General features: G+C 40.1%; 2 protein-coding genes across 5 annotated transcripts in view; both read right to left on the bottom strand.

Moving 5' to 3' along the window:
- ccdc18 (coiled-coil domain containing 18) overlaps window positions 1-12,368 on the bottom strand; it is a 28,249-nt gene extending 15,881 nt beyond the window's left edge. The window contains exons 1-16 of the mRNA XM_028593749.1: window positions 11,787-12,368; window positions 11,398-11,590; window positions 10,642-10,803; window positions 9,077-9,180; window positions 8,633-8,761; window positions 8,016-8,112; window positions 7,780-7,901; window positions 6,951-7,230; window positions 6,690-6,777; window positions 5,518-5,735; window positions 4,665-4,775; window positions 4,263-4,394; window positions 3,274-3,408; window positions 3,049-3,126; window positions 2,329-2,445; window positions 2,026-2,193 (exon numbers count right to left, since the gene is read on the bottom strand). Coding sequence (XP_028449550.1) covers window positions 2,026-2,193; window positions 2,329-2,445; window positions 3,049-3,126; window positions 3,274-3,408; window positions 4,263-4,394; window positions 4,665-4,775; window positions 5,518-5,735; window positions 6,690-6,777; window positions 6,951-7,230; window positions 7,780-7,901; window positions 8,016-8,112; window positions 8,633-8,761; window positions 9,077-9,180; window positions 10,642-10,803; window positions 11,398-11,590; window positions 11,787-11,887 — 2,235 coding nt within the window. The 5' untranslated portion in view covers window positions 11,888-12,368. The remainder of the gene's footprint in view (window positions 1-2,025; window positions 2,194-2,328; window positions 2,446-3,048; window positions 3,127-3,273; window positions 3,409-4,262; window positions 4,395-4,664; window positions 4,776-5,517; window positions 5,736-6,689; window positions 6,778-6,950; window positions 7,231-7,779; window positions 7,902-8,015; window positions 8,113-8,632; window positions 8,762-9,076; window positions 9,181-10,641; window positions 10,804-11,397; window positions 11,591-11,786) is intronic.
- A 2,874-nt stretch (window positions 12,369-15,242) lies between these two features.
- The window catches only part of mtf2 (metal response element binding transcription factor 2), a 28,851-nt gene continuing 18,065 nt past the window's right edge, over window positions 15,243-26,028 (bottom strand). For all 4 annotated transcript variants that reach the window (XM_028593713.1, XM_028593710.1, XM_028593712.1 and 1 more), the window contains exons 4-15: window positions 24,474-24,581; window positions 24,172-24,272; window positions 22,718-22,905; window positions 22,517-22,612; window positions 21,956-22,024; window positions 21,585-21,708; window positions 21,057-21,124; window positions 18,691-18,861; window positions 17,779-17,899; window positions 17,462-17,514; window positions 17,058-17,150; window positions 15,243-16,284 (exon numbers count right to left, since the gene is read on the bottom strand). In XM_028593713.1, the coding sequence (XP_028449514.1) occupies window positions 15,909-16,284; window positions 17,058-17,150; window positions 17,462-17,514; window positions 17,779-17,899; window positions 18,691-18,861; window positions 21,057-21,124; window positions 21,585-21,708; window positions 21,956-22,024; window positions 22,517-22,612; window positions 22,718-22,905; window positions 24,172-24,272; window positions 24,474-24,581 (1,568 nt within the window). In that variant the 3' untranslated portion in view covers window positions 15,243-15,908. The remainder of the gene's footprint in view (window positions 16,285-17,057; window positions 17,151-17,461; window positions 17,515-17,778; window positions 17,900-18,690; window positions 18,862-21,056; window positions 21,125-21,584; window positions 21,709-21,955; window positions 22,025-22,516; window positions 22,613-22,717; window positions 22,906-24,171; window positions 24,273-24,473; window positions 24,582-26,028) is intronic.

Below are 26,028 nucleotides of genomic sequence, written 5' to 3'. Positions count from 1 at the left end.
AAACTATGAAAAATAAACACTCTCTCCCTACAGGCAATCTGATATCTTGTCTGTTACCCAGAAAAAACCTTCATGTATAGTTTGTATCCCTGTATGGCTCTGCTCACTGAATGGAGGCCGTTGTGCTCTTTTTGTTATTTAGGACAGAAAGCAAAATCAGCTGTTTAAATGTGCCGAACTATCAAATAAATCCCTCAGGCAATGAGACTGATTGAAGTTTGTGATATGTGTGGGGAGACAGAAAGTCTGCATATTATGAGTACTGCTATACTTATGTTTATCCTCTGCTCTTAACGTGCTTCTGTTTGCTAATACAATTTACAGCTTCAATAAATAAATTTCAATCTTTGCTAATAAGAAGCTACTTGAGCCTTTCCCCTCCTGTTTTACTAAGACTAATCTTGGCACAATACAACGTGTAAATGGTTTGTACGAAAGCTGCCAGATCGTGAAAATCCTCCTGATACGGTTCTCCTGTCACTCTAAAGATGGCTTACTTGAAGCCTTGGACACGTCCCAAATATCTGGTAGACATGGGATCTAAATGGGGGTGTTTAGACCCCAGGAAGATATGTTTAGTGGACAGGATAACTAAACACTAATTATCACAAATCAGTGCAAGGGCAAATGCATGCCTGGCAGTGAGTGAGAAGAACGAGCATAATAGAAGGGCATTGTGTGATAAAAAGTAAAAACTGAACTGGCTTTGCGGATTTTTCGGGAGTAAATCATTTTCGTCAGAATCAAGCAATCCTAAAAACAATTTCGAAAACGTTTTTACTGCCACATAAGCATAGAACACAGTAAATCTGTCTTGCACCATTATAAAATACATAGATACAGTCTGAGACGGGGACCTACTGCTGCCTAGAGAGCACACACTATGTCCACGCTGCTGCCAAAAAGAGTTTGACACACCGCTGAACTTCTTTCTACACCCAAAATATTATAAAATAGTATTCAAAGTTATTCTAAAAAGTACATAATGAATCTCACCACAAATGTCCTACAATAAATAACTTAAGATTATTAAGGGAGCGTGCTTCACGGCTGCTCAATGGGTGGGGAAAGTGAAAGGGCAGCGCTTGTCCCTCCCTCATCACCACCACTGAGGTGCCCTTGAGCAAGGCCCTTAACCCCAACCACTCCAGTGGAGCTGCTCATTGGCCAGCAGATCATACTGTGGTTGTAATGGGCAGCTTCCAGGTATGAATGTGGAGCTGTGTGAATGTGACAGGTGAGAAGTTGTTCTCAATCGACTTACCTGGATAAATAAGGGTTAACCCTTGTGTTGTCCTTGGGTCAAATTGGACCCGTTTTTTTTTACATCAGAAATATGGGTTTCTTTCAACCAAATTGCCCAAAGATAGCTTGCATGCAGGGATGTGCTTCGCAAGTAATATTAATGATTACTTTCATTGAACTTTGGGTGTTTTGTTAAATTTTATAGCATTTGAAAAAAATGTTTTAATGGTTTCAAAACAGTATATCATGACTAAACTTTGACAGATAAGCCAGTCTGCGATCCAATCAAAATCCCCTGATCTTAACTATTAGTCAAAAGAATTCTTAATTTCTGCTTTTTTCCAACTAAAAAATTTGATATAATGTCATATAAATTAGGTTTATTGACCATGGATAAAAAAAAAAGTGTTAGAAACATTGGAAAAAGCACCAAAAAAACGGAACAGGAAAAAAAGCGCAATTTTCTAAGGACAACAAGTTGATGGCCAATGGGACGTCAACACGAGGTTTAAATATATATATATATATAAAAAAAAAAAATAGAACTATTGATGATATGAACAGAGAAGATGCATCGGCTCTCCAAATCAAGCAGCAGGGAATAACCCAAAGGCCTTTCTTTTTGTGCACTAAAATAAAAGTAGCTTAGTCTGGAAAGTTTTTCATGACATTATAGCTAAAATAAAAAACAATGGACGGTATATCATAGATAAGTCAGCAAATACTCCATGGTGTTCTATATATTTTCAGAAGTGCGTTTTGGAATGGTCTCCCACTTACCTGTTTCTGCAGCTGGCTCTGACTCTCCTCCAGCTCAGAGATGTGAGCAGAGCTCTCAGTCAGCATGGTCTGCTGCTGCTGGAGAGAAAGCTGGAGCTGCAGGTTCTGCTCACTGGAGTTCTGACAAACCAGGCTGAGCCCGTGGAGCTTCTCCTGCAGAGAGGACACCTGGAGAGGGAGGAACAGGGGACAGGAGAGGTCAGAGAAGAGAGGGCTTTGCGGGAAACAATAGAAGGGAAGATCAAATACGAGCGTGTGCAAATTCTCTCGCAAAGACTCGTCTCGCTGTATGCAACACTGTACCTTGGCTCTGCTATTCTGCAGCTCGCTCTCGTAGTTCTCCTTCACCTCCTCCATCTGCTGCAGGTAGCAGTCCAGCTCCTCCCTACACGCCGACAGAGACGACTGTAGTTCACACACCTGATGTACAAACAGAAGTCGTGGACGGTGCATGGTTACAGTGGAGGTCATGAATTCTGCCAGGTGTTTTCGTACACTTAAAACTTTGTTATTTGTGTTGTGTCTATTAGGGCTGGGCAATATATCAATGTTATATATATTTTTTTGGGGGCTTTTCCCTTTATTTGTGGTGACAGTGGATAGACAGGAAAGGTGGGAGAGAGATAGGCGATGATACGCAGCAAAGGGCCGCAGGTTGGACTCGAACTCGGGGAGCTGCAAAGGACTAAGCCTACATGGGGCGCACGGTCTTACTGGGGAGCAAGAGGTCGCCTTAGTGATGTCATTTTCTGAACTTAACAGACTTACTAGTTGTTCTATTAATTGCCTTTACCCACTTAGTCATTGTATCCACATTATGGGTGATTATTGATCAAAACTCTCATTGTGTTAAAAGGCATACGATGCAGTTTCCGTTTTTTTTGTCAAACAGCAACCCCTACGGTTGCTGCGGAGTACTTGTATTTAACGTTAGGGTCGTATTCAGAGCCGTCTCTGCACTCATGGCCTTTTTACCATATCGCCCAGCTTTATGGTCTATGATAACCAGGTCTTTGTACAAACCTTGGTGGCAGACTGAGCCGCCTGTGCTTTGTAACGCTGCAGAAACTCCTCGCTGTGTCTTACTTCAACCTGCCTCTGCTGCAATGAAATCAAATATAAACCGCATAGACCTGGGTTAGATTATAGTAGTCATACCTTGAATACCACCTGAAATGGTGCGTGTGCTTTAACCCAGCAAAAGGTGGGAAGATGCACTAATATGGTCCTACATACTGTCCTGTGTACCTGTGTGAGTTGGTCCACGGAGCTCTGCAGCAGGAGAGCTGCTTCCTGAGCCTCGTCTCGCTCCCCCCGGAGGGGGCTCAGCTCCTGCTCCATCTGCAACACACGAGACTGAGCCTCCTCCAAAGACAGCTGCAACTGCAGAATAGAGGAAATACTGTCACTTACTACAGGTATTATCACTAAATATATGATCACAGCCAGTGTTTCTAGGTGCAAATTCATTTAAATCATACTTGATATGCATTGCTTTGTAGCAGGGATGGACCGAATCCAGGATTCGGCTGAATATTGGGCTTTTTGACGGGGTCGGTTTCTGACAAATCTTAGAATTTTTTTCCACCGAACCGAACTCCACGCTTGCACAGCACTTGCGCTACGCTGCTCGATGTAATGACGTCGCCGTTGATTACAGGAAGGTGTTTACGTAGGTAGACCGTTCAATGAAGCAGGCTGTGAGAAAGTGAAAATGGAACTCGTGAGCAGAAAAAGTGTTGTTTGGCAGTACTTTCAGTCAAAAGAAGGCCATTCAAGTCGAGCTGCATGTTCAATTTGCAATGCTGATTTGTCTCGTGGTGGCAAGGACCCTAAACAATACACAACATGGCCGCCGTTAAAACGTTTGGTCTGAAACATCCGAAAGAATACAAGTTGTGCATGAAGGAATCTACAGACAGCAGCCAAAATGCAGCAACTTCAGGTACGGCAAAGGAAGGACAGTCACAGCTAAAAACTTAACCAGTTAACCAGATGACGGATTCGGTATTCGGGTTTGGATTCGGCAGAATCTTAACCAGTGGATTCGGTATTCGGCCGAACCGCAAAAATCTGGATTCGGTGCATCCCTACTTTGTAGCGGACGAGACAAAGATTGGTTGAACATAATGGAAATGAACTGAAATGAACAGCAACAGGGGAGAGGGTGGGGAGGGCAGAATTTCTCTGCGGGGGTTCAGTGGAGAGAAAGTGAGCGAGACAAAGATGTAGTTCACCATTTTTATTCTGTGCTGTTGCTCCGTGAATTCTTGAGATTGAGATTTTTTACACTTCTCCAGAGACTGCTGGTACTCTCTTTGCTTTTTGGTCATCAGTGACTGGTAATGCTGAAGGGTGCTGGTTTTCTCCTGTAATTAGAAAAAAGGAAAACAGGGAAATAAAATAAAGAAGATTCTGGAAGTGGTATAAGACGGTGGATTTAGAGAATATATTCAGCATGTCAGAAAGGGTTGTGAATCATGACTAAAACTCATAGCCTTTGGCAGATGTCCAGCTGTATTCAGACAAATTGACTAGAATTGATTATATTTTCCTCTGTGTGTCTGGCTGTACCTTGATGAGGTTACCAGGGGGAAAAAAAGCTGACAAAAACATGAAGAAAAAAAAAACTGTTGTACCAGTAGCTGTTTCTCCAGCTCCGCGTTGGTCAGTGCAGCCTGAGTATAGGCCGAGGTTTTCTCCTGTAACTGTTTTTCCAGGGAAGCCGCGCGGGCACTTTTTCTTTTCAACTGAAGTGAACAGAGATTTAAAAAACAAAAAAAAAAAAAACAATCAGTATGGCTCTCAAGCTTGGTAACATATAAAAGAATATTTATAAAATATATATATACACAGTAAATCCTCACTTTTGATGGCTGAGAAGGTTGTTGTGAAATACATAAAAATAACAAACCAATGACCACAAAACTGCTCTATTAATTTACAATGCTCTAAGACAGTTGAGTACAAAGAAGAAATGTTAAAAGCTGCTGTAGGTAGGATTGTGAAGATCCAGGACTTAACCAAAAAATTGGAACATCGACAACTTCTCAGTCCCTCCCCCCTTTCCGCTAAAGCCCAAAACGGTCTCCTAAGCCCTTCCCCTCACGAGGGAGAATGCATGTGTGTGCATGAGCAGTGATTGACATGCAGTTAGACACCCCCCCCCCTCCCGGCCCTGATTGGTGAATCTGAACAGGGAGCGGTGGATTTTTGCAAATCCCACTACAGGCTGTAGGTGGTGCCAGAGGAGTTGGATTTTTTTTTTTTTTTTTTAAATGACCTGCTTCAAGTAGTTCTACTGGAACATAGGGTCAGTTTCAGCAAATATGGCAGAAAGTTAGTTTTATAAGGCTTACCTACTGCACCTTTAATCTACTTTAAGCAGGAAATCAGGTTGTGCACTGGTAAAAAAAAAGAAAAAAAGAAAACAATACAAAGAAAGAAAGAAAGAAATGATGAAAGGGGATGACAGAAGAGAAGATCAGAAACCTCTTTCTCTGTGTCAGTGGCTTGGCTGACTTTGTCCAGCAGCTCCGTGTGGAGGCTCTGGTAGTGGGAGGCTCTCTGGGCCATGGAGCTCTGCAGGGAGGAGATCTCCTCCTGGGTTCTGCTGAGACGCTCCTGAAGCCGCTCGATCAGGCTGTTCTGTTTGGCCCGCTCAGTCTCCACCGACTGCAGCACTCGCAGCAGCTGCTGGTAGCCTTCACCTGCAAGGGATGAGTGACGAATGACAAAGAAAGAACAGGAAAGCCTCCATTTTTTTTACATCATATATCAAGGAGATCTATATATGGTAGCTGCCTTTTTCATGCCATTTTTCTACTTGTGTTGCTGTGCAATTAACTTAAAGTGCTCATATTATGCTCATTTTCAGGTACATAATTGCATTTAGAGGTTATATCAGAATAGGTTTAAATGGTTTAATTTTCAAAAAAACCCATATTTTTGTCATACTGCAGATTGCTGCAGCTCCTCTTTTCACCCTGTGTGTTGAGCTCTTTGTTTTAGCGACAGAGTGAGACATCTTCTGTTCCATCTTTGTTGGAAGTCGCACATGCGCAGTAGCTAGGTAAGGACTACTAGCCAGTCAGAAGCATAGTATGAGGGCGTGCCACGCTAGCAGCTAGGCGAGCATTATAACGTGTGTTACAAAGTGACGTTTGTCTCTGAAGTAAAGGCTGGACTACAATAGAGCTGTTTGGAGCAGTTTGTGAACAGCGTTTTCTGTTGGAGATGGTAAGTCCCTTTGGGGTGGACTTTGGGCTTTTTCACTTTGTAAACCTATAACGTGCACAAAAAAGATATATAACACAATAAAGGAAAGGGGAGAAGCCAAAAAGCATAATATGAGCACTTTAAATATCATGTTGCACAAAAGTTTCTTTAAAGATTTACATCGTTTTTTTCTTTTACCTGGAGTGCAAAATAGGATGCAGAATGAGTCTCTCATTCTAATTATATTAAATTCCAATAATCTAATACTTATTTCACTCTAAGATTGGAAGAAAACTATTGTATTCAATATCATTGAAAGGAAATTGCAGGAAAGAATCTTCAGATGTACAAGATGTACAAGGAAAATTAATTAAATCTTACATCTCTGTTAATAGGCATGGCTAACACAGAATGTAATAAAGTACACAAGAGGTGTGTCAGCATACCTGGCTTTAGCTTCAGCAGGTGTGCTGTTCCTGAATAGTCCACTGGGGGAAGCATGCAGGGCCTGACGCACGGCGTCCCCACAGCACCCTGAAATTAAACATCCACTTATGACAATGCTAAACACGGCAGCCGCTGCCGTTTTGGACAGCTTCTGTGGCACAACATCCAGGTTTGGGCAAGCAAATAAACTGATGATGCAACAATCAGAAGATCAGAAGAACACAAACAACAATGTATTGTGTGTATATATTCCTGTCCACCTCTCGTAGATGCAGCAGGGCCAGTATGGCCTCCAGGCTGGCCAGCTCCGCCTGGCTCTGCTGAGCCTCTCTGTGGCTCTGGGCCGCCCTCTGCTCCTGGCTCTGGGTCACAGTCTGCAGGCTTTCCAGCTCCTTTCGCAGAGAGGCCAGCTCCCTGAACTCTGCGGCCCGCTCCATGAGCTGCCGTTCCAGATGTAAGGCCTTCTGTCCGGCCTCCTCCAGCTGAGCCTGGAGGCCAGCAGCCGCAGACTTGGCCTGCCTCCCCTCCTCCTTCAACTGGCTGGGGGGCAGACGAGGGGGAGGTTCAGCAATACAATGCGTAAACCAGCAAATCAAAGTAGGGCTGCACAATGGATCGCAAATCTATCGAAATCGCAATATGGAATAGTGCAATATCCAAATTGCAGGGAGAGGCGCAATATTTGTTAAGGCAAAATATGTGTGAAACCATTAAGTTATTTAAGTACTGTGGTGCTGCAGAGATGTCCCGGCCTACAAATCGTATTCTACAGACTAAATCCTTGCCAAAACTACACTATAAATCATTTTAATTTTAATATTTTTCAATGAAAATGAGAATAATGATACTGAAATGATAATTCCGTCCAATATCGTGAATCATATCGCGATTGCAATATCAGTCAAAATAATCCAGTTTGATATTTTCCTCGTATCGTGCAGCCCTAAATCAAAGCGATTTCTTCTGAAAGATTTGATATATATAATGATAAATAAAAAAATCCTCCAATTTATTTCTCTTCCTACATACACATCTGAAGTAAACCACGTACACCACGAACAATGAAAAGGGGAAATCAATCTCACTTACCTGATTGTTTGACTCTGTTCTACCTTTCCTCTCTCCAGCACGGTGCACTTCATTTCCAACTCCTCTTTTTCTCTGTCACACTCGATAAGACTCTCTTTTAGTTTGCTCTCACTCTCCATCACCTTAAAAAAAAAAAAGAAAATTATAAAACACTTTTATGGAATTGACATGCAACTAACGAGGAGTTATTAAAAAAGATTTATATATATTTAATCATTCAAATAAATCTAATTTACCCTATTAAGTTTAATGGAAATGGTAGCCTTATAATCTTTGAAGGCTTCTTTGAGTTTCTCTGCATTTTGAAGTGCTTGGTTCCTTTGTTGCTCAGCCCTGTAAGGGATGAGGTAGAAAATAAGTACTAAAGCAATAACTCATGTTTGGGAAGACAATTAGACATGAAATATCTGATTATGTTTTTAAACTTGAGGTCCTAGTCAATCCTTTCATTTAGTTCAATTGGAAATATTTGAATATGACAAGTAGCAAATGCAATTATGAGACAAAGTACATTGTAGCAGATCAATTTCATATGATAAATGCTCAATTCAAAAACGCTTTTGCACACTTCTTTTTTGGGGCAGGTGCGTAGGAAAAGGTAAGGTGAATTCACCTGAGGAAGGTCTGTGTGACCGAAAAAAAATAAAATAAAATAATAATAATAATAATAATAATAATAAATATATATATATATATATATATATATATAGTATTTGCATGTGTAATGGACAGTGTGTAGGACTTCTTTGACAATGTGATACATGCGGTCGCCCCAAATCTTAGAAGGACTGTAATCTGTTACTTTAATAAAATTGAATTGGGTGCGGAAGCCGAGCGGGGATAAAGGCATCACCGTTTGCCCAGTGCTGTCTTGTTGTCCAGCTCTTCTCTGAGCATGCTCAGCTCCTCGGTGAGAGTCGCCACCAAAATGTCCCCGTGAGCTGCCGCTTCCTGGCTACACTCTGCCCTCAGCTCTGCTGCCCTGGGAAACACAGACAAGGGACAGGTTGTTAGGATATGAATGCTAGGTTCAATTAGAGGTTAGTGTTACAGTTTCAAGATGAAGGCAAATTATTAAAAGCCACAATCAAGCATGCCTCAGTAGGAGTATTAACAGGAATAGTGTCAAAAGGTCTATAGAGAATTCTAAAATGATGAATGACTGTACCCCATAGCACATTACATAATCCTTACAGCGAATCAGTATCCATTGTATATAAATAGGCATGCAATTTCCACATGACAATTACATAAATAGCAACATCCACAGAAGTCTCTGTTGAGGTCATGGGGTTACTTTAGTTCTGCGGCCTGAGTCTCCAGCTCTGCTTGAAGCTGACGAATGCGTTCGCTCTTGACTGCCACACTGTTGACCCCCACCCTGGGGCCTCTGAGGCCGACCTGGAAAAACAAAAAACACATACAGTAAATATAGGGATGCACCGATAGACCGACCGGTGACCGGAATTGGCCAGTTTTCACGTGCTCGGCCATGACCGGCGACCGGCAGGTCAGTCTGGCATATGCCGATTTCATGCCGGCTATTTTCGCACATGTAGGGAACCTCGTGAGTTAACCTGCAACATGTCAACTGTTTGGAAATTCTTCAGCGTGTGTGCAGAAGATAACAAGTTTGCAATATGCAACACCTGCAAGGAAAAACTAGGGCGTGGAGGGACAACACACCAAAAACCAAAATCTAATTGTTTTTAGTTGGATATTGGATGTGAAAAGAAGGAAATGGTTCTAACATTGCAATTTAGATGTGTGTGAATTTCCCACACCAGGAGTAATTTATATAGTTCTATTTTATAGTGATCCATTATCTGTTCGCAAAATGTTCTATGAAAGAAAAGACAGAAAATAAATAGTTGTGTGTGCTGTAAAGTGGTTAGAAAAAAATTAAATCGGAATCGGCTAAAATCGGTATCGGCTCCCCTAACTCAACGAAAATCAGAAATTGGAATCGGCCTAGAAAGTTGTAGGTGCATCTCTAAGTAAATATTATGTATCCACTACAGTTAATTTATATAACAGATTGTTAATATTTCTTATTATGTCATTGTTGTGGTTGATATTTAGAGTGAAGAAACAACAGACCAAAACAATCTCCTCTGCCAATGTCTCAACAAAACGCTGAAACAAAGAACTTTGACTTCACGCTATACACATTTGCAGCACACAAAATATGAAGCACAACATATACCATTTAAAGTGCTCATATTATGCTCATTTTCAGGTTCATAATTGTATTAAGAGGTTATATCAGAATAGGTTTACGTGGTTTGATTTTCAAAAACACCATATTTTGTTGTACTGCACATTACTGCAGCTCCTCTTTTCACCCTGTGTGTTGAGCTCTCTGTTTTAGCTACAGAGTGAGGCATCTCACTTCTGTTCCATCTTTGTTGGGAGTCGCACATGCGCAGTAGCTAGGTAAGGACTACAAGCCAGTCAGAAGCAGAGAATGAGGGCATGCCACGCTAGCAGCTAGGCGAGCATTATAACGTGTGTAAAGGTAAAGTAAAGGCTGGACTACAACAGAGCTGTTTGGAGCAGTTTGTGAACAGTGTTTTCTGTTAGAGATGGTAAGTCCCTTTGGGGTGGACTTTGGACTTTTTCACTTTGTAAACCTATAACGTGCACAAGAAAAGATATACAATACAATAAAGGAAAGAAGCCAAAAAGCATAATATGAGCACTTTAAATTAATTTGCACCTAGAAACACTGACTGTGATCATATATTTAGTAATACCTGTAGTAAGTGACAATGTTCTGCAGCAAAAAGCATAATTTTACACTTTAAAGATTCCAATACCTTTAATCACACAAATCATCTGTGTAAGGAATGATGGTCCTACCTGCGACTTGGAGGTGGCCAGTTCATACTGCATAGCATCGAGGTCGCTGATGAGCTGTTCATCCTGCGGGGTCAGACAGGCGTTCTCCTGACGCACACAGGCGCCCTTCTTCCTTTTAGAGAAAGACTCCATCTCTACTGACCTGGCCTCGAATGAGGCGGACTGAACAGGAAGGGAGAACACAGATTAGGGCTGTACGGTATGCAATATTGTTGCCGATTACCGCAATAATGATATTACGTGCGATAAATTAGCAGATATTAAAGCGCACTTAGTTCTAAATTTCTAAAATAACAACAAATGGCTTGTTGAATTTAAAACAAACCATTTCCAACATTCTTTTATGAACAAATTGAACACTGAATTTAATGGACCACTTAAAAGAGAATGACAGTTACATCTTAAAGTGCAGTTTTCTACTGATATTTTTTTTCAACTAACACAAAAGAATGTGTGTGTGTGGCGAGGGGTGTATAGTGGTTTATTTACCTTTTGGCTATGAGATACATATTGCTGCACACACACACACACACATTGCCTCCTCTCGATGTAATTACCCTATGTTAATACCTTCTACACAACCTACAGAGGTGGATTAATTCATCTACACAACAATGTTCTCAATAGTTTTGATTACCAGTTGTGTACGCTTGCACACATACAGTATGTAACATAAGAAAAAAGGTGATGGGTGATGTACAGTATATCCGGATTGTGTTTTCTTATTTTGTTACTCAGAAATATCCTCTTTCTCACCCTAGAGTTAGTGGAAGGTGGGCTGAGACTGCCAGCAACAGCCCGTCTTTCAGCCGTCCCACTGAGAGGCCTCTCCTGGCAAACACAGCCCGACTGGGATGGAGGAACATCGGGTGTCTGCAGGTCTTGTAAGGTCAGGCTATCTGGACTCTTCTGCTCATACGCACCACTGTCATCATGGCCTTCTGACTGACTGTAGGTGTCCATAGAAGAGAAACAGTGAAGAAGGAATCAAGATGGGAGATGAGGGGTCCAAATACATCATTATACACCAACTCTTTGTTACATCCTGATGGCTGTAGGTGCACCCTGTACTACGAGAAGTTGTGTTGTAGCTATCGACGGCTGGTTCACTGTGTGTCTGAGTTCACGTCATGCACTTAGCTTACCTCAGTTTCTGTCCCACACTCTGCAGACTAAGTTCCGTCAATCGAAGCAGATTCCTCAAATTGACCACATCTTCGGTTAAACTCCTCTCGTTCTCAAACATTAGATTAATGTTGACGAGTACAGCGTTACATGTTAACTTCAGCTATTCGACAACTTGTCTTGACTTGCTTAGGTTAGCTTTCAGTCGCTCAAGCAATATATCCAACATGTGTGAATGTTTGGAAAGGTCAAGAATATCGGCAACTAACGTCAGCTCATCAACATACTTACGTTTTAAACACGGCTAACGTTAGAGCATGGAAACTAGCAGCTAGCGTAGCTACGCTCGCTGAATGTAAACAAAGATGCTATATCAACAGGTGGCTAGCTATCTTAGTTCATGTTATCGTTCGAATAAAAGCCAAATAAGCTACCAAACGACCAGACAGACAACGTTTACGTTTTGAATGGAATATTAAATGTTATCGTACTGTCGCTATGTAAGTATAAAGACATGTATTTGAAACGTCTACTGAAATTAAAACTTTCCAGGCTATCCAGTGTAGATGTAGTAGAAGGCAAGGTAGCCGGAACAATTTGTATTTTTGGTCTCCGCCCACATCCTAGCAACGCGTTTTGTGATTGGATAAATTGAAGCTGTGTGTAAAGTGATTGGTGGAGAGGGTTATCAATGACAGTGACCGCGAACACTGGCGCGTTCACTGGAACTGTCAAATTTACAACTGCAGTTTGGGCTCAGGAGAAATCAGTGTTGAAACCTAAAGTCTATGGTTGAAACATCAACTACAGCCAAATACCAAATTCAGCCACATTTGATCTAAAGTGGGCCGGACCAGTACAACCATTGCATAATAACCAATTAATAACAACTCAAAATGTGCCCCTTTCTTTTAGTGTAAATGAGGAAAGTACATAATGAACAATCTATATACTAGACAGATGATAAACAACCTGAGATATCTTAAGAAAAATTATATACATATATATATATATATATGTCTCAGTTTTCAACTGTATTCTGGTCAGGATAGAAAATGATATATGTTGATAGTGGCACCAGATATTATTCCTTTATTATTATTATTATATCATGATTATTATTCCTTGAGCACTGAAAGGTGCTGTGAACACACCAAGCACACAGACTTCCCATTTAGGCTACATCTGTGAAGAAATAGGAACTGGTCCATTTTTTTGGGAAAACCTGACACTTTTCAGTTATCTCCTTTTTGACAGACATTTTCCACTGATGGCTCCTGCATGGACGGTAGCCTACGCTTGATAGTGTGGAGCCCGTACGTAAGCATGTGTGATCTATAATAGCATATCCAGCATGAGGCCTGCTACTCTTATTAGGACAGTGCAATCCCTAGTGGACAAATTGGAAATATTGAAATTAATAACTTCTGCAAATTTCACACTTTACAGTCATCCAGTGGGCCAGACTGGACCCTTTGGCGGGCTTGTTCTGGCCGTTGGGCCAAATGTTTGCCAACCCTGAACTACAGGCAACAATTAAACATTGAATACACCATAAAACGGTTCAAAATACCGGCTTTTATTTATCCTTTAACTAAACAGGTTCAGAAGTAACATGTCAACCTATATAATGTATAAAAATGTTATAAAGAAGAATCTCAAAAGGACAAGACAGACGTTACATGTATGTTCTTTGGCTACAGAAGCCTGCTGGAAGCCAGTGGTAGCAACATGTAGGCTGACACACTGGCTGAGGAGAGAAGCTTCAACTGACTACATCCGTATAATGAAGAGGTATCAATGTCAAAAAAGCTCTGTCCATTTTAACAAAAAAATAGAAACATCTCAAAAAAAGAGACAGCCGAACTAACAGAATATTTACCTCATGCAATGACATACAGCAAATTAGTTTTCCAGTGATTGTTTTCTGACTCAGATTAAACAAGCAAGTGTAGCAGTAAAATGGACTACAAATGATTTTGCTCATAAAAAAAGAAGCTTACATACAATACATACATATGGTCCAAAGTAATGTGACAAATGTGAGGACCGGATATAAAAAAATACTGATCAACAACACTGAGTGAATAACTTATATCTAAACCTCCTGTCACGCTCCAAATGCAGCCCTATCCAATACAGTGACGTGTTAGGGCATATCCTGAGTGTGTAGACTACAAGGTGAACTTGACTGTAAAAGCAAAGATCCAAGTACATTTTTGCACCCATCATACAAAGAAATTAAACAACCTATCAAATAAAATCATCACAATAATAATGCTGAAGCTCCCCTTTGTCAAGCAGTATGGTCCAATCATATGACCAACACGTTTATCCAGGACTAACTTGCATAGGCAGCACAACAGAAAAACCAGAAAAATTCTTAATTATGGGAACTGGGTATACAACATTCATCTTATGCAGCACTTTATTTTAATACAACACCATCGGATAAAGTAAAAACTAAATAGGTCCTTAAAGATTTCAGTCAACAGTCAGCAGTCATTTTAATCAATTTCAAATCAAAGTGTTTAAGGTTAAGCATTTAGATTAAGGCGGTGGTGCTTTAAAATAAAAAATTAAACTACTATGAAAACAAACACTTCTTATGAGGATGGTATTTTTCATAAATCTCACATTTAATTTTAAACTGGGATCTATGACAAACATAAAAAGGATTTAAAGAATTTTACCATGGGTGAAAATGCTGCATCGTATCAAACAGATAATTTGATACGTTCAATCCATAATTAAAAAGAAACAAAAATGCTTAACAGAAAAAAAGGGAATATGAGAAAGTACAAGAGGGGGGTAATACATGTAGCATAATTCTATTTAAAATGAAACATTTGCAGCAGCACATCGCTTTTGTTTCGAGTTTCTCCTGAACTGCTCACAAACGAGCACGCATTCCAAAAAACAACTGAAGGAGATGTCTGCCCGAAGCAACAAGAAGTACTCCTAGCTGGGACTAGAGAAGGAGGGGACACATTTGTTTACCAAATTGGTAAGAAAATAAATGAAACAAACATGTAATTGTCCATTAAATGTAGTAGTGAAATAAAAATAAAAAATAAACTATTTGAAGAAAAGCAGGGATGCACCGAAACCAGGATTCGGCCGAATATTGGGCTTTCTAACGGGGTTCAGTTTCTGCCGAATCTCTAGAATTTTCCACTGAACCGAACCCTACGCTTGCACTACACACGCTACGCTGGTCAACGTAGTGGCGCCGCCGTTGATTACAGGAAGGTGTTTACGTAGGTGGACCGTTCAATGCAGCAGGCTGTGAGAAAGTGGAAATGGAACTCGTGAGCAGAAAAAGTGTTGTTTGGCAGTACTTTCAACCAAAAGAAGGCCATTCAAATCGAGCTACATGTTTAATTTGCAATGCCGATTTGTCTCGTGGTGGCAAGAACCCTAAACAATACACAACATGGCCGCTGTTAAAACGTTTGGTCTGAAACATCCGAAAGAATACAAGTTGTGCATGAAGGAATCTACAGACAGCAGCCAAAATGGACTTCATTCATGTGTTTACTGTGTTAACGGACCGAGAACGGGAGTAGGATTCAGTTTCGGCAGAATCTTAACCAGTGGATACGGTATTTAACCTCAAACGTCTGGATTCGGTGCATCCCTAGAAGAAAGGGTCCCCTTCTCTCTTATCATCCAAGATTTACCATTTAATGCCTGACCAACTACATTCTGTCAAAAAAAGCTTACAGTTTCATGATTAACTGGTCTGGAAATGAAAAGAATATCACTGGATTAAAAATTAGGTACAATAACGATTCACTGAAAGCCTACAGGTGCAGTGCACTAATCAATTGCTTCCCCCTGAAGAAATAGGGGTTGCTGTTAACGTAAACGAAAGTTAAAAGCATAACACAAATACGGTGTGGTATAATGACAATGCCTCATCTTTAGCGATGAATTGTAATCTTTAAACACATGAGGAAAAGACGTGTTTAAATATGCACTGAACCAGTAGGCTTTGCAGTAAGCTGCTCCTGTCTATACTAAACAAAAAGACAAATCATTTAATGCTCTGAATACAGGCTGTGTATACACGTCCTTAGCACCGCCATTAACCTCCTGCAGGCGCTGGTTAATAGTCAGAAGTGATGAAGACACTGAGTCTAGGAGGCAGTGACTCCTTCCCACTCCACCAGGTACTGCACCTTGCCATCAAGGGTGACCCGTCGTGCCAGGACTTTGTACTTTTCCCCGCACGCCAGCCGCCCCGCTGCTCCGAAATAACTGCTGATGGAGCTCTTGAGGTGGGAGAGCTGGCTGTTGGGGTCCATGCCGTGAACTATGTCTGTGGAGTGAAGCCCTGGGAGTGGGCTCAGCATCTCCGTAGCTGAGAAGTTTGGCTCTGTGTGGCTAGGAGGGGGGATCTCCAGGTTGGGGGGCTGCAGGGCCCGTCGGGGCCGCCCACGTTTCCTTTTCAAGGGTGGAGCGGAAACAGGCATGATGCAGGCGGTCGTGCGGGTCTTGCTGGAGCTACAGAGGCTGGGGGGTGTTGGATAGGAAAAGAGGAAGTCAAAAAACTGATTTTAATTCTGAGGGCAATAACAAAAACAAAAGTATACATAGGGGAATTACAAAAAAACAAGACTGAGTCTACAGCGGCTGTACTTAGGCACAGCAGTGCATTGAGATAAATGCTAAAATTAGCATGTTTACATGCTCCCAATGCCAAAATGCAGATGTCAAACATACTGTATACAAGCCCGGGGACAACAGATGGAAATTAGCATTGTGATAATGTGCACTGGTGCAATATATTTATTGTCACCGTCTGTTTTTAATAAACCAATAAATTAAAAGAAGCAGGTAATGTTAACCATGTTCAAAATCTTCATTTGCTAATTAGCACTAAACACAAAGTACAGCCGAGGCTGATGGGAATGTGGAAAAATAGTTTTGAAGGCATGTAGTAGTAATTAAGTATTCGATCAATGGAAATTGTGACTTTATGAAAATGTAAGGGAAACATCAATGTTTCTACCAAACTTAATGTTAATCCATTAGTTTATCCATCCAACAGTTTAAGAAATTTCCCTCAAAGACCCAAATGTCAACCTCATGGTGGCACTAGAGGACAAGTCAGGAGATCCATAAAGTTATTCTGGAAAGTACAACATGTCATAGCATACATCCAATAGTTGTTTAAATATCTGAGTCTGGCCCAAAGCCACAGATCGACAGATGGAATGACTGACACTGCCATAGAACCATAGATATTAAAAGGGTTAGATGTTGCAATTGCATAGCAGGCAAACCTGGACTGTCTTGAAATGCTAGTTGAGGTAGTTTCTGTGGTGCTCAGGGCTCCTATTGATTCCACATCTGAAGACAGCAGAGACCTCTCACTCCTAGTGTTGTTGGGGCGGTAAAATGAGGATTTAAAAAAATAAAATAAAACATTATACACAGGATAGAAACATACTGCTGAAAGTTAGTTTAACTCCCTGTACATAAAACTGAATCAGAAAAATGAAAATCAGTCAACAGTACATTAATCTGCAAAAACTTTTATAATCAATTAATTGTCGTAATCAATCAAGCAAAAATACTAAGGACAACACAAGCACTTTAAAGACATCACCGTGGGCTGATGGGATCAAAAGAAAATGAAAACAGCTGTTAGTTGCAGCCTGAACAGTACGGTAGCTTCACCACTTACTTGATAGAGGTTAAGTGATCCAATGTGTGGAGCTCCAGAGGCCTTCTTACTTCCTGTCAAAGAAGAAACATTTTTCTCTCAGTGGGTTTCCTTTTACTTTAACAGTTGCTCTATATCCCCAGAAATAGTTACAGTTTGTGAGCTCAGACCTATACATAGGAAGACAACAATACATGCACCTCTCAACAACTATGTACACACCCCGCTCACCCCCCCCCACAGCTCACGCCTACACCACCCCCCCCCCCACACACACACACACACACTCCTACACCCACACCCACAGTTCACGCTTACACACCCCCACACACACCCACCTGGGATAAGAGTTCACCGTGTTGTGGTTTAGCCAGAGTCTCCAGAGAATGTGCTCCTTGCTTCCTCTTTTTCTTCTTCTTTTTCTTTTTCTCTCTGCCATTGGTTAAAGTACTGCAAGCTCTAGAGCAACATTTCACAACAGTTTCGCAAGTAATGACTGTGTGCATTGATAACACTACAACTGTTAAGCAGTCACAAATTAAAGAAATTACACGGTGTATTAAAAACAGTTTTTTTAAATGTTGTATTAGTTTGTCATTTTACACCATCAGTCCAACACAAGCAGTTCAAATTCAAAAAGGCTTACAATGAATGGGTGGATGTTCCACCCAGAAGTTTCAAAACCTTTAACTTCAGAACTTTAAAAAGGTCCTATGACATGCTGCTTTTTGGATGCTTTCAGATAGACCTTAGTGGTCCCCTAATACTGTATCTGAAGTCTCTTTGCCAAAATTCAGCCTTGGTGCAGAATTCCAGCCACTAGAGCCAGTCCCACAATGAGCTTTCCTTAGGATGTGCCATTTCTGTGTCTGTAGCTTTAAATGCTATTGAGGAGGAGAGAGGAGAGAGAAGAGGGGGAGGGGGGGGGGCAAGGTGGAGAGTGGGGGTGTGGCCTTGACCAACTGCCACATTGCTTGCCATGATGTCTCTCTCTTTCTCATGGGTGGGCCAAATTCTCTGGGCAGGTAAAGCAGAAAAAGGGGAGGTAACCTTGCTCCTTATGACCTCATAAAGAGAAGATTCCAGATCGGCCCATCTGAGCTTTCATTTTCTCAAAGGCAGAGCAGGATACCCAGGGCTCGGTTTACACCTATCTAGCCACTGGGGGACCATAGGCAGGCTGGGGGAACACATTAATGTTAAAAAAGCTCATAAAGTGAAACCTTTAAATGTAGGTTTTCCCATCTTACCTCATGCCAGACAGAGCCTTGGTGGACTTGCATCCTTTGATAGTGATCTCATGGGAAGCCCTCTCCATCATTCTGCTGGTTGGCTCATCAGAGTTGGGTGGAGCAGGAGGGAAACGGATCCTCAGCCCAAACAAGTGCTTCTTTTTCTTAACTTCCTTCCCTGACATGAACCTGGAAGAGAGACAAGGAGAAAGGGTAATGACTGGTAGAAATGCAAAAAGTAAAAAAATAAAATAAAACCAAGACAGTTGGGAGTTAAGAAAATGGCATGGTTGAACACTTTGAGGCTATAGTCTGCAAAAAGAAAAGAAAATTTGAGCGTTTTCCTGCATTCTGGTGAATTGTTATGGAACAATTTGTGCCTTATCTGCATCAATTAAATGGTGAACTGAAATGTCTTAACTTATGTAAAAGAAAACACAAAATTCAGGCGTCAGTTCAAGATATAGTGGAATATAATGCAGTAAGGCTCTCAGACGTTCTGTATTAATATAAAAGAAGAAGAGAATAAATATTCTCCTGTAGATCAACGTTTCTCATTTAATGTTATCACTGCTGAGTCATCACACATGTAAGCATGAGTTACTCCTCCCTCCACTTTTGTGTCTTTTGTTAAAGGAAATAACCTCTCTAAATGTGCCTGTGGCACATTTTCACGTCAATTAATATATTTTAAATAATTTAAAAAACCTGGACTTTAGCAGTAATCTTGCAGAAACAAATATAAGCTATAACTGTCTGCACATTCAAAAAACATCAAACATATCTGTTTTGGAATGACTCCCACAGGATTCAACATGTTAGTGAACTGAAAACAAGACAACACATTTTGGTCATAAATGATCAAAGCCTGGATTAAAAATCAATCAGAACTTGTTGAAGCTTCTAAATTATTCTGAAAAACAAAAATCTTTAATTTAAAAAAAAACTACAAACTAACCATTCAACAGTTGAAATCACATGAATTCTCATTTCAACACAATGGGCCAAACGGTTTTATTGTTGTGCTTTTGAGTACATTAATGGTCTATGTTGTGAAATTGCCAACTGAGTAGGCCTACGAGTTGGGGGAAAATATGAATCACAATTTTTTAACTTAGAATTTAAATCAAGATTTTTTTTTTTTGCACATTGTGCATCACCACAAGCCTGTAAACAGAGGCTTCAATGAATAAAGAAAATGAAGTACATACTGGCCATTCAAGTACAGTAGGCTACCAAAAATAGTGACATAACACATTGAACTAAATATGGCCCTGATACAGGCTCTATCTGATCTCCTTGAACATGTCTTTACATAATTAAAACATGTTAATGTCAAATGCTTTCAATGACATTTTTTTTTTTATTAAAAAAAAATCGGAGTAATTTAAAAATTAAATAGCGAACAGGGGTGAATGGAGATCACGATTTTATAACGATTTATCGTGCAGGCCTGCAACTGAGCCATTAGCTAAAACCAAGACTTAACATAGCCTGTTTAGATTAACAGTCAGAATAAGCGTGGGGAAATTTCCATTTTTAAAAGTAATGTAAGACAATTACTGGAAAGATGACAATAGAAAAGAACAAAATGTCCTTGTCTTTCCTGTTAATGAGTAAAATGTTCCATGTAACCATTGCAAAAGGTCTGAAACTTACATGTGACCAAATATAACAGTGCAGCCCATTTAAGATGCAAGTTCTCAAAACAGCCTAACCCAAGGAGTTGAAATCCACTGAAAGATGGCCTTAAAATAATAACTGCACATGACTTTCCGTTAGAAAAAAAACACCAATGTTATTAATTTATCTCAGGGAAATTGAAATAAAATATTGGAAATCCAGTCAAATATGGCTCTTTTTAAAAAAACAGCCTCCATTTACGATTCCCAGATATTTCCCAGCTCTCTAGAATTCGGAGACATGGGACATTAAATAAATAACATTATCCAAAGAACCTTTTCACTGAAAGAAATGAATTCTTCACTGATCTTTTTTTACGATCCACAAGGTCGAGTTTAGCCTTATAAATGTGACATAAAGCCACGTGCACTGCAGATGACGCAGGCATTACTAGAAGCCAAGCACACGAGAGCTTCCACTTCCCCGGAAAGAAAAAACGACAACGAACCTCCTTGTACTTTGACCATTCTCTCTCTCTCTTTTATTTATTGTTTTTGGTTGTTTTGTTCATTTATTGTGGATATTTAAAATGTCTTCCAGTTCCAGTGTTAAATATTTTTTAGAAATAAAAGTTTGATATTTGAAAAGGTGTACCTGCATTATTATGGACAAATGCATGTTTTCTAATATTGAGGGGGACAATTCCCCTGCGTCCTCCCCGAAACCTATGGAAAGTGTTAACCAGTAAAGGGATAACTTACATGCTGCTGTTGTTGTTTAATGCTTCCAGAACACATTGATATCGGTCTGATCTGGGAGTGTTGGCGAGCTGCAGACACGGGGAGGGGGGGGAAGGTCACCAAACAGGAAAGACAGGGTGCAAGAAAAGAAAAAAGGTAACTCAGTAAATCAACACCATATGGTTTCAAAAACTAATTTGGCAGCCAGGGATAATTCAAAAATAATGAACCCTCAAGAACAAGCCAACAATGTGGTTTTCTAGTCTCCAATTAACTTGAGATGTATTGAGCAGATACATAGTCTGGAAACCGTTAAGGTGCAACAGGTTGCCAATTCCTAACATCCTGTGCCAAATCAAAAACATACTTATACAAATACAATAAGTGTCTTCATGTTCAGTAGAAAACTCAAAACAAAAGCAAAAAAAAAAAAAAAAAAAACAACTGTGCAAAGAACACAAAAGAGTGTGGGAATGTGGGAGTGTCTGCCTGCGTTACAAATTAAAGTTAGTGAATAGTCACATGTTACTTAATGAGTAGTGTCCTCACCTCCCCCAGCTGCAGCAGCTCCCAGGTATTATTGATGTAAGACATCAGGTCCATCTCAGAGTCAAAGTACTTCTTCTTGTGGATCACACTCAAGTTGTACAGGCTCAGGTGTGTGACATCCTCCCTGAAACATTTCAGTAAAAGCTGTGTTTTCTGTACTCTTAGCCTGGTTCCAAAATAATATTAAAAACAAAAATGCAGGAATTGAGAGAGGCGATAAGGCACAGCTATTGTAAAAAACAAATAAGATAGATATCTAAAAAGGCACTACTTTGGAAAGAAGGGCAACCACATCATCGTTTATTAAGTAGTATACCGTTTAAGAAGGCTATCTGTGCCAACGCTAAATATACATCTTCAGATTTACCTACCAGCTAAGAGGCAGTCGGCTGAGAAACTCTGGTCCACCATTGCAAACGGAACAAATAAACAGATAAAACCTAAAGTTACACAAACACAAAAAAATGTCATCTTGTTATTCTGCAAAATGAGTTGGTGACCACAGGACATATTTTAACAACATGACAGAAAATGCTACACAAAGCAATAATACAAGATAATGTATTTTGATTATGATGATTTCAAATTGTGGAGGTGAATATCACCAAGTGTAGTAGTATAACTTCCACCACTGAATTAATTTCCTGTAGTGGGACAGCTCTGAGTAAAGACAGAAAACAAAGATTGTCTAAACCACCATTTCTTTTTTAAAAGGTTGTTTTCAGTCATTTTAACTTTTAATAACGTTTGTTTCATCAGTAAGAACTGGAATCATAGCATGAAGCGGTAGTGTTGCTATCGTTAGCTGCAGTTTCATATACTTTGCACACTAAGCTCAAACGATTGTTAAACCGATGACTGGCTGTTCAAGGTGTCCAAATAATTTCATCAGACCCCCCCATTGTGAAACATACACACAGTGGTATTCACACCTATCTCCGTAGAGCATGGGCATCTGTAAGCAATGTAGACAAGCCTCATGGAACCACTGCTCACACTCGTTACACTGCAGCATCTTCAGGTACCAACTTCAAAGAAAAAGAATTGTTAGCTGTACCAGGGTATATAAAAAAAATAAATAAAAGGAAATTGTTTACCGTGTGTTTTTTAAAAGTATGTAACATGTTACTCACTCTCCTGGACCTCCACAGTAGCAGTAGCACTGCTGGATATTAGTCTTGTGGCCCTGGTTCCAAACCAGTTCGTCCAAAATGTATGGGAGGGACAGGTGCAGCCCTATATGCTGCTGCTGCTCCTGCTGCTGCTGCTCGTGCGGCAGAAAACCTTTAGCAGACGCTCCCCTCATGTGTGCACCCCCCCTCTGGAATCCATACAGACAAAAAGCATGTTTACCGAAACATAAAACTATGTACACATAATTAGGTATATACACGATAGGGGTGTGCAAAATATTAAAAAAAAAAAAAAAAAAAAAGACACATTCATATCGCAATTCAATCTCTACCGATTCAAATTAGATTTTTTTGTAATGGCATGTATACTATTGTCCTGAAATTAGTTTAGCTCGCCTTTCCCATAGATTTTTATTTAACAGTTTTATTTTATACTTGCATTAAATGTATTTGAAAGCTGGCCAGTTTTTAGTTGCAAACGTTTTTATTTTGTATGAAGACATATAAAAGTAATATCAGACTACGTTTAGTTTGTTGGGTTGTTAAATTGTAGCCTATGTCTACTGCAATCACATGGGAAAAGTAATTACATTTACATACTGTGAATCTTTTTGTTGTTGTTTGTTTCTTTAAATCGGGACTCGTTTTTGAATCGAAAATCAATTTTGAATCGAATCTAAAAATCAATACTGAATCGAATCGTGACGTTTTCTGAATCGTGCACCCCTAATATACGACATTGACTCCAAAGATGATTTTGGACTCTATAGTCTCTTATCTCCATTGTGCTTTACTGGTAAAGGAGTCTCACAAAATAGCAGTCCAATAGTCATTGGACTCGCCAAATATTGTGAAATATTGTGGTCTCGACCAAGTCCAGCACCATATGCTTTTGTTCTAAAGTAACTTCCTACTTCAAAACAAAACCATTGATGAAGCACGCTCGTTCAGAAAACAGGTATTATTAAGTCAAAATCCTTCTGGAACAGGCGTTGAGATCGGTCGCCCGGTATACACCTGACTGCATCCTATGCCTCAATCATCAGGCATCGATCATTTTCATTTTGGCCACAGACACAATGTCAGCGAGCACTTTGTACTGTGAATTCTTCAGAACAAGTTCAAGAATGGGAACATTTCCATTTGATGTTTGAAGTAAATAATATGGCCTAAATTGATCCTATAATGTGTTACTCTGCACTTGCTTTTTGATTATTACAAATAATAAAGCAAAATGATCATCTTAAAATAGAAGATATACTGGCTCACTTCACATACATTATGAACAGGTAAGTAAGTGGTCTCGAAGAGGACTCTCTGTTTTGGCATTGACTTGGACTTGAACCTCTTTGGACTCTATTAGTCCTGGTCTTGGACTTGACAAAGCCCTGCAAAATAGCGATCAATACTACCTAAAAAGTTTCATGTATTTATACTCAAAACAAAAGCTGTACCTTAGGTATAGAAGTGAGCACACATTCGGAGCAGAGCCACTTGTCATCAGAGTCAATGACAGAGGCATCAATGATGGGGGTGTGGCACAGCTGATGGTAGCCTAAAAGACAATGAACACATTTACATGCAGCTGCCATCTACTGGATCACTCTTTGAAGAAGACAAATGTCCTTAATGACCAGATATTAGAGTTCAATAGGTAGATGTACAAAGAATGGAATAAGTAAGAAAACATAAAAGAACAGCACTATCTGCTTTGTTCAATGTTAGTTAGGAGAGCATCAGGGACAATGGACAGTACCTTGTCCACACTTGTCACAAATGACAATTTCATTGGGTTCATCTGAAGTTTCGTCCTGGCATATAGAGCACACAATGTCATCATCCTCATCTTCATCATCTTCATCCCCTGAAATGGACAAAAATATTATCGTGACAGAGGAAAGGCTAGCTTAGCACCTCAAATAGTGTTTAAAATTCATGTGCTAATTGAAAGTAGTGCCAACTAGTGCTGGGCGGTATACCGCTTCATAGCGTATACCGGTATTCATTTCCAAAATTATATGAATTTTTCCATATACTGTAATACCGGTGCATTGCCAGAGAGAGCGCTCCAGCAGAAGTAAACGGCGAGTGATTTGAGAACGGGACCCCTGTTAACTGCGCACCCTTCTCAGTCATGGTAGTAACTTTATAACAATTAATAACCCACAACTAACTCTCTTCAACAGGATAAAACACCATAGCACACAACAATTTATGAGACAAACAGTTTGTAACACTAATAATTGTACATTTACAAACGTTTTGAAATGGACAAAAAAAAGATTGTAACACTGCTCTAGCTGAGCACCTCAAAGTGTTTAAAGTTCAAGTGCTTACTGAAAATAGTGCTGCCATGTGCCAACTAGAGATTATCCCGATTAATCCTGAAACATAGTTTCTGAAAAGACTCAATGAAAATGAATGTCTCTTTTCAGAAACCGTGATCTCAATAGTAATAATACCAGGCTGTTGTACCTGTAACCACACCAACAGTCACTCACTACGTTTACATGTACATAATATTCCAGTTTTTGCCTTTATTCCGAAAAGGACGATATTCCAACTAAACTGTTTACATGGCTAATGAAAGTGAATATTCCAATAATATTCCCATTTACATGTAGCCGTGCAAAATACGATTTTTTCAAAGTTGACCAGCGGTGGTGGACTTGTTGGACCGTGTGAACACAGCCTCCTTTCATTCCTTCAGCCAGTTTCTTGAAACCCAAAAAAACTGTTGATATCCAAGTCTTTGATAATGTTTTAAAGTAGCTGTGTTTCTCCTTATTGGGTCTGCAGCCTTGCAAACTGTTGGCTGGTTGGTTTGTTTACAGCAACCATAGCAACGCACAAAGCTGACCATAAGCTTTAAAACCGGCAAGAGGCAATAAGCCTGTGGTAAAACCCCAGATTGAGACGCATATTCCGAATGCACTGTATACATGTCCAAAGAATGCCTCTAAAACCCAAATAATACCGGAATATCCCACATGTTTTACTTTGAGAATGCTATATTCGAAAAAAGGCCTTATACAGAATATCCAGACGGAATATGCTGTTTACATGACCCGTTTCAAATTCGGAATATTGTCATATTCGGAATAATAGTGTAATATCAGTGTGCATGTAAACTTACTGAGTGATGGCAGGGTTTAGTTAAACACTGCAAGTGCATTTTTACTGGGCATCACTGCAGCAAAAGTGAGAACTTCAACCACTGGAGGTCAGCAGAAAACAAGGCATTTTAACCAGCAATACTCTGTGTACATACAGCTGTGCAGCAACATGTGGATCAGCTCAGTAGTCAAGAT

The sequence above is a fragment of the Perca flavescens genome, chromosome 12 (assembly GCF_004354835.1).
Source record: "Perca flavescens isolate YP-PL-M2 chromosome 12, PFLA_1.0, whole genome shotgun sequence".
Taxonomy (NCBI): domain Eukaryota; kingdom Metazoa; phylum Chordata; class Actinopteri; order Perciformes; family Percidae; genus Perca; species Perca flavescens.
The sequence above is the reverse complement of the archived record's forward strand: the minus strand, read 5'-3'. Positions and strand labels throughout refer to the sequence as shown.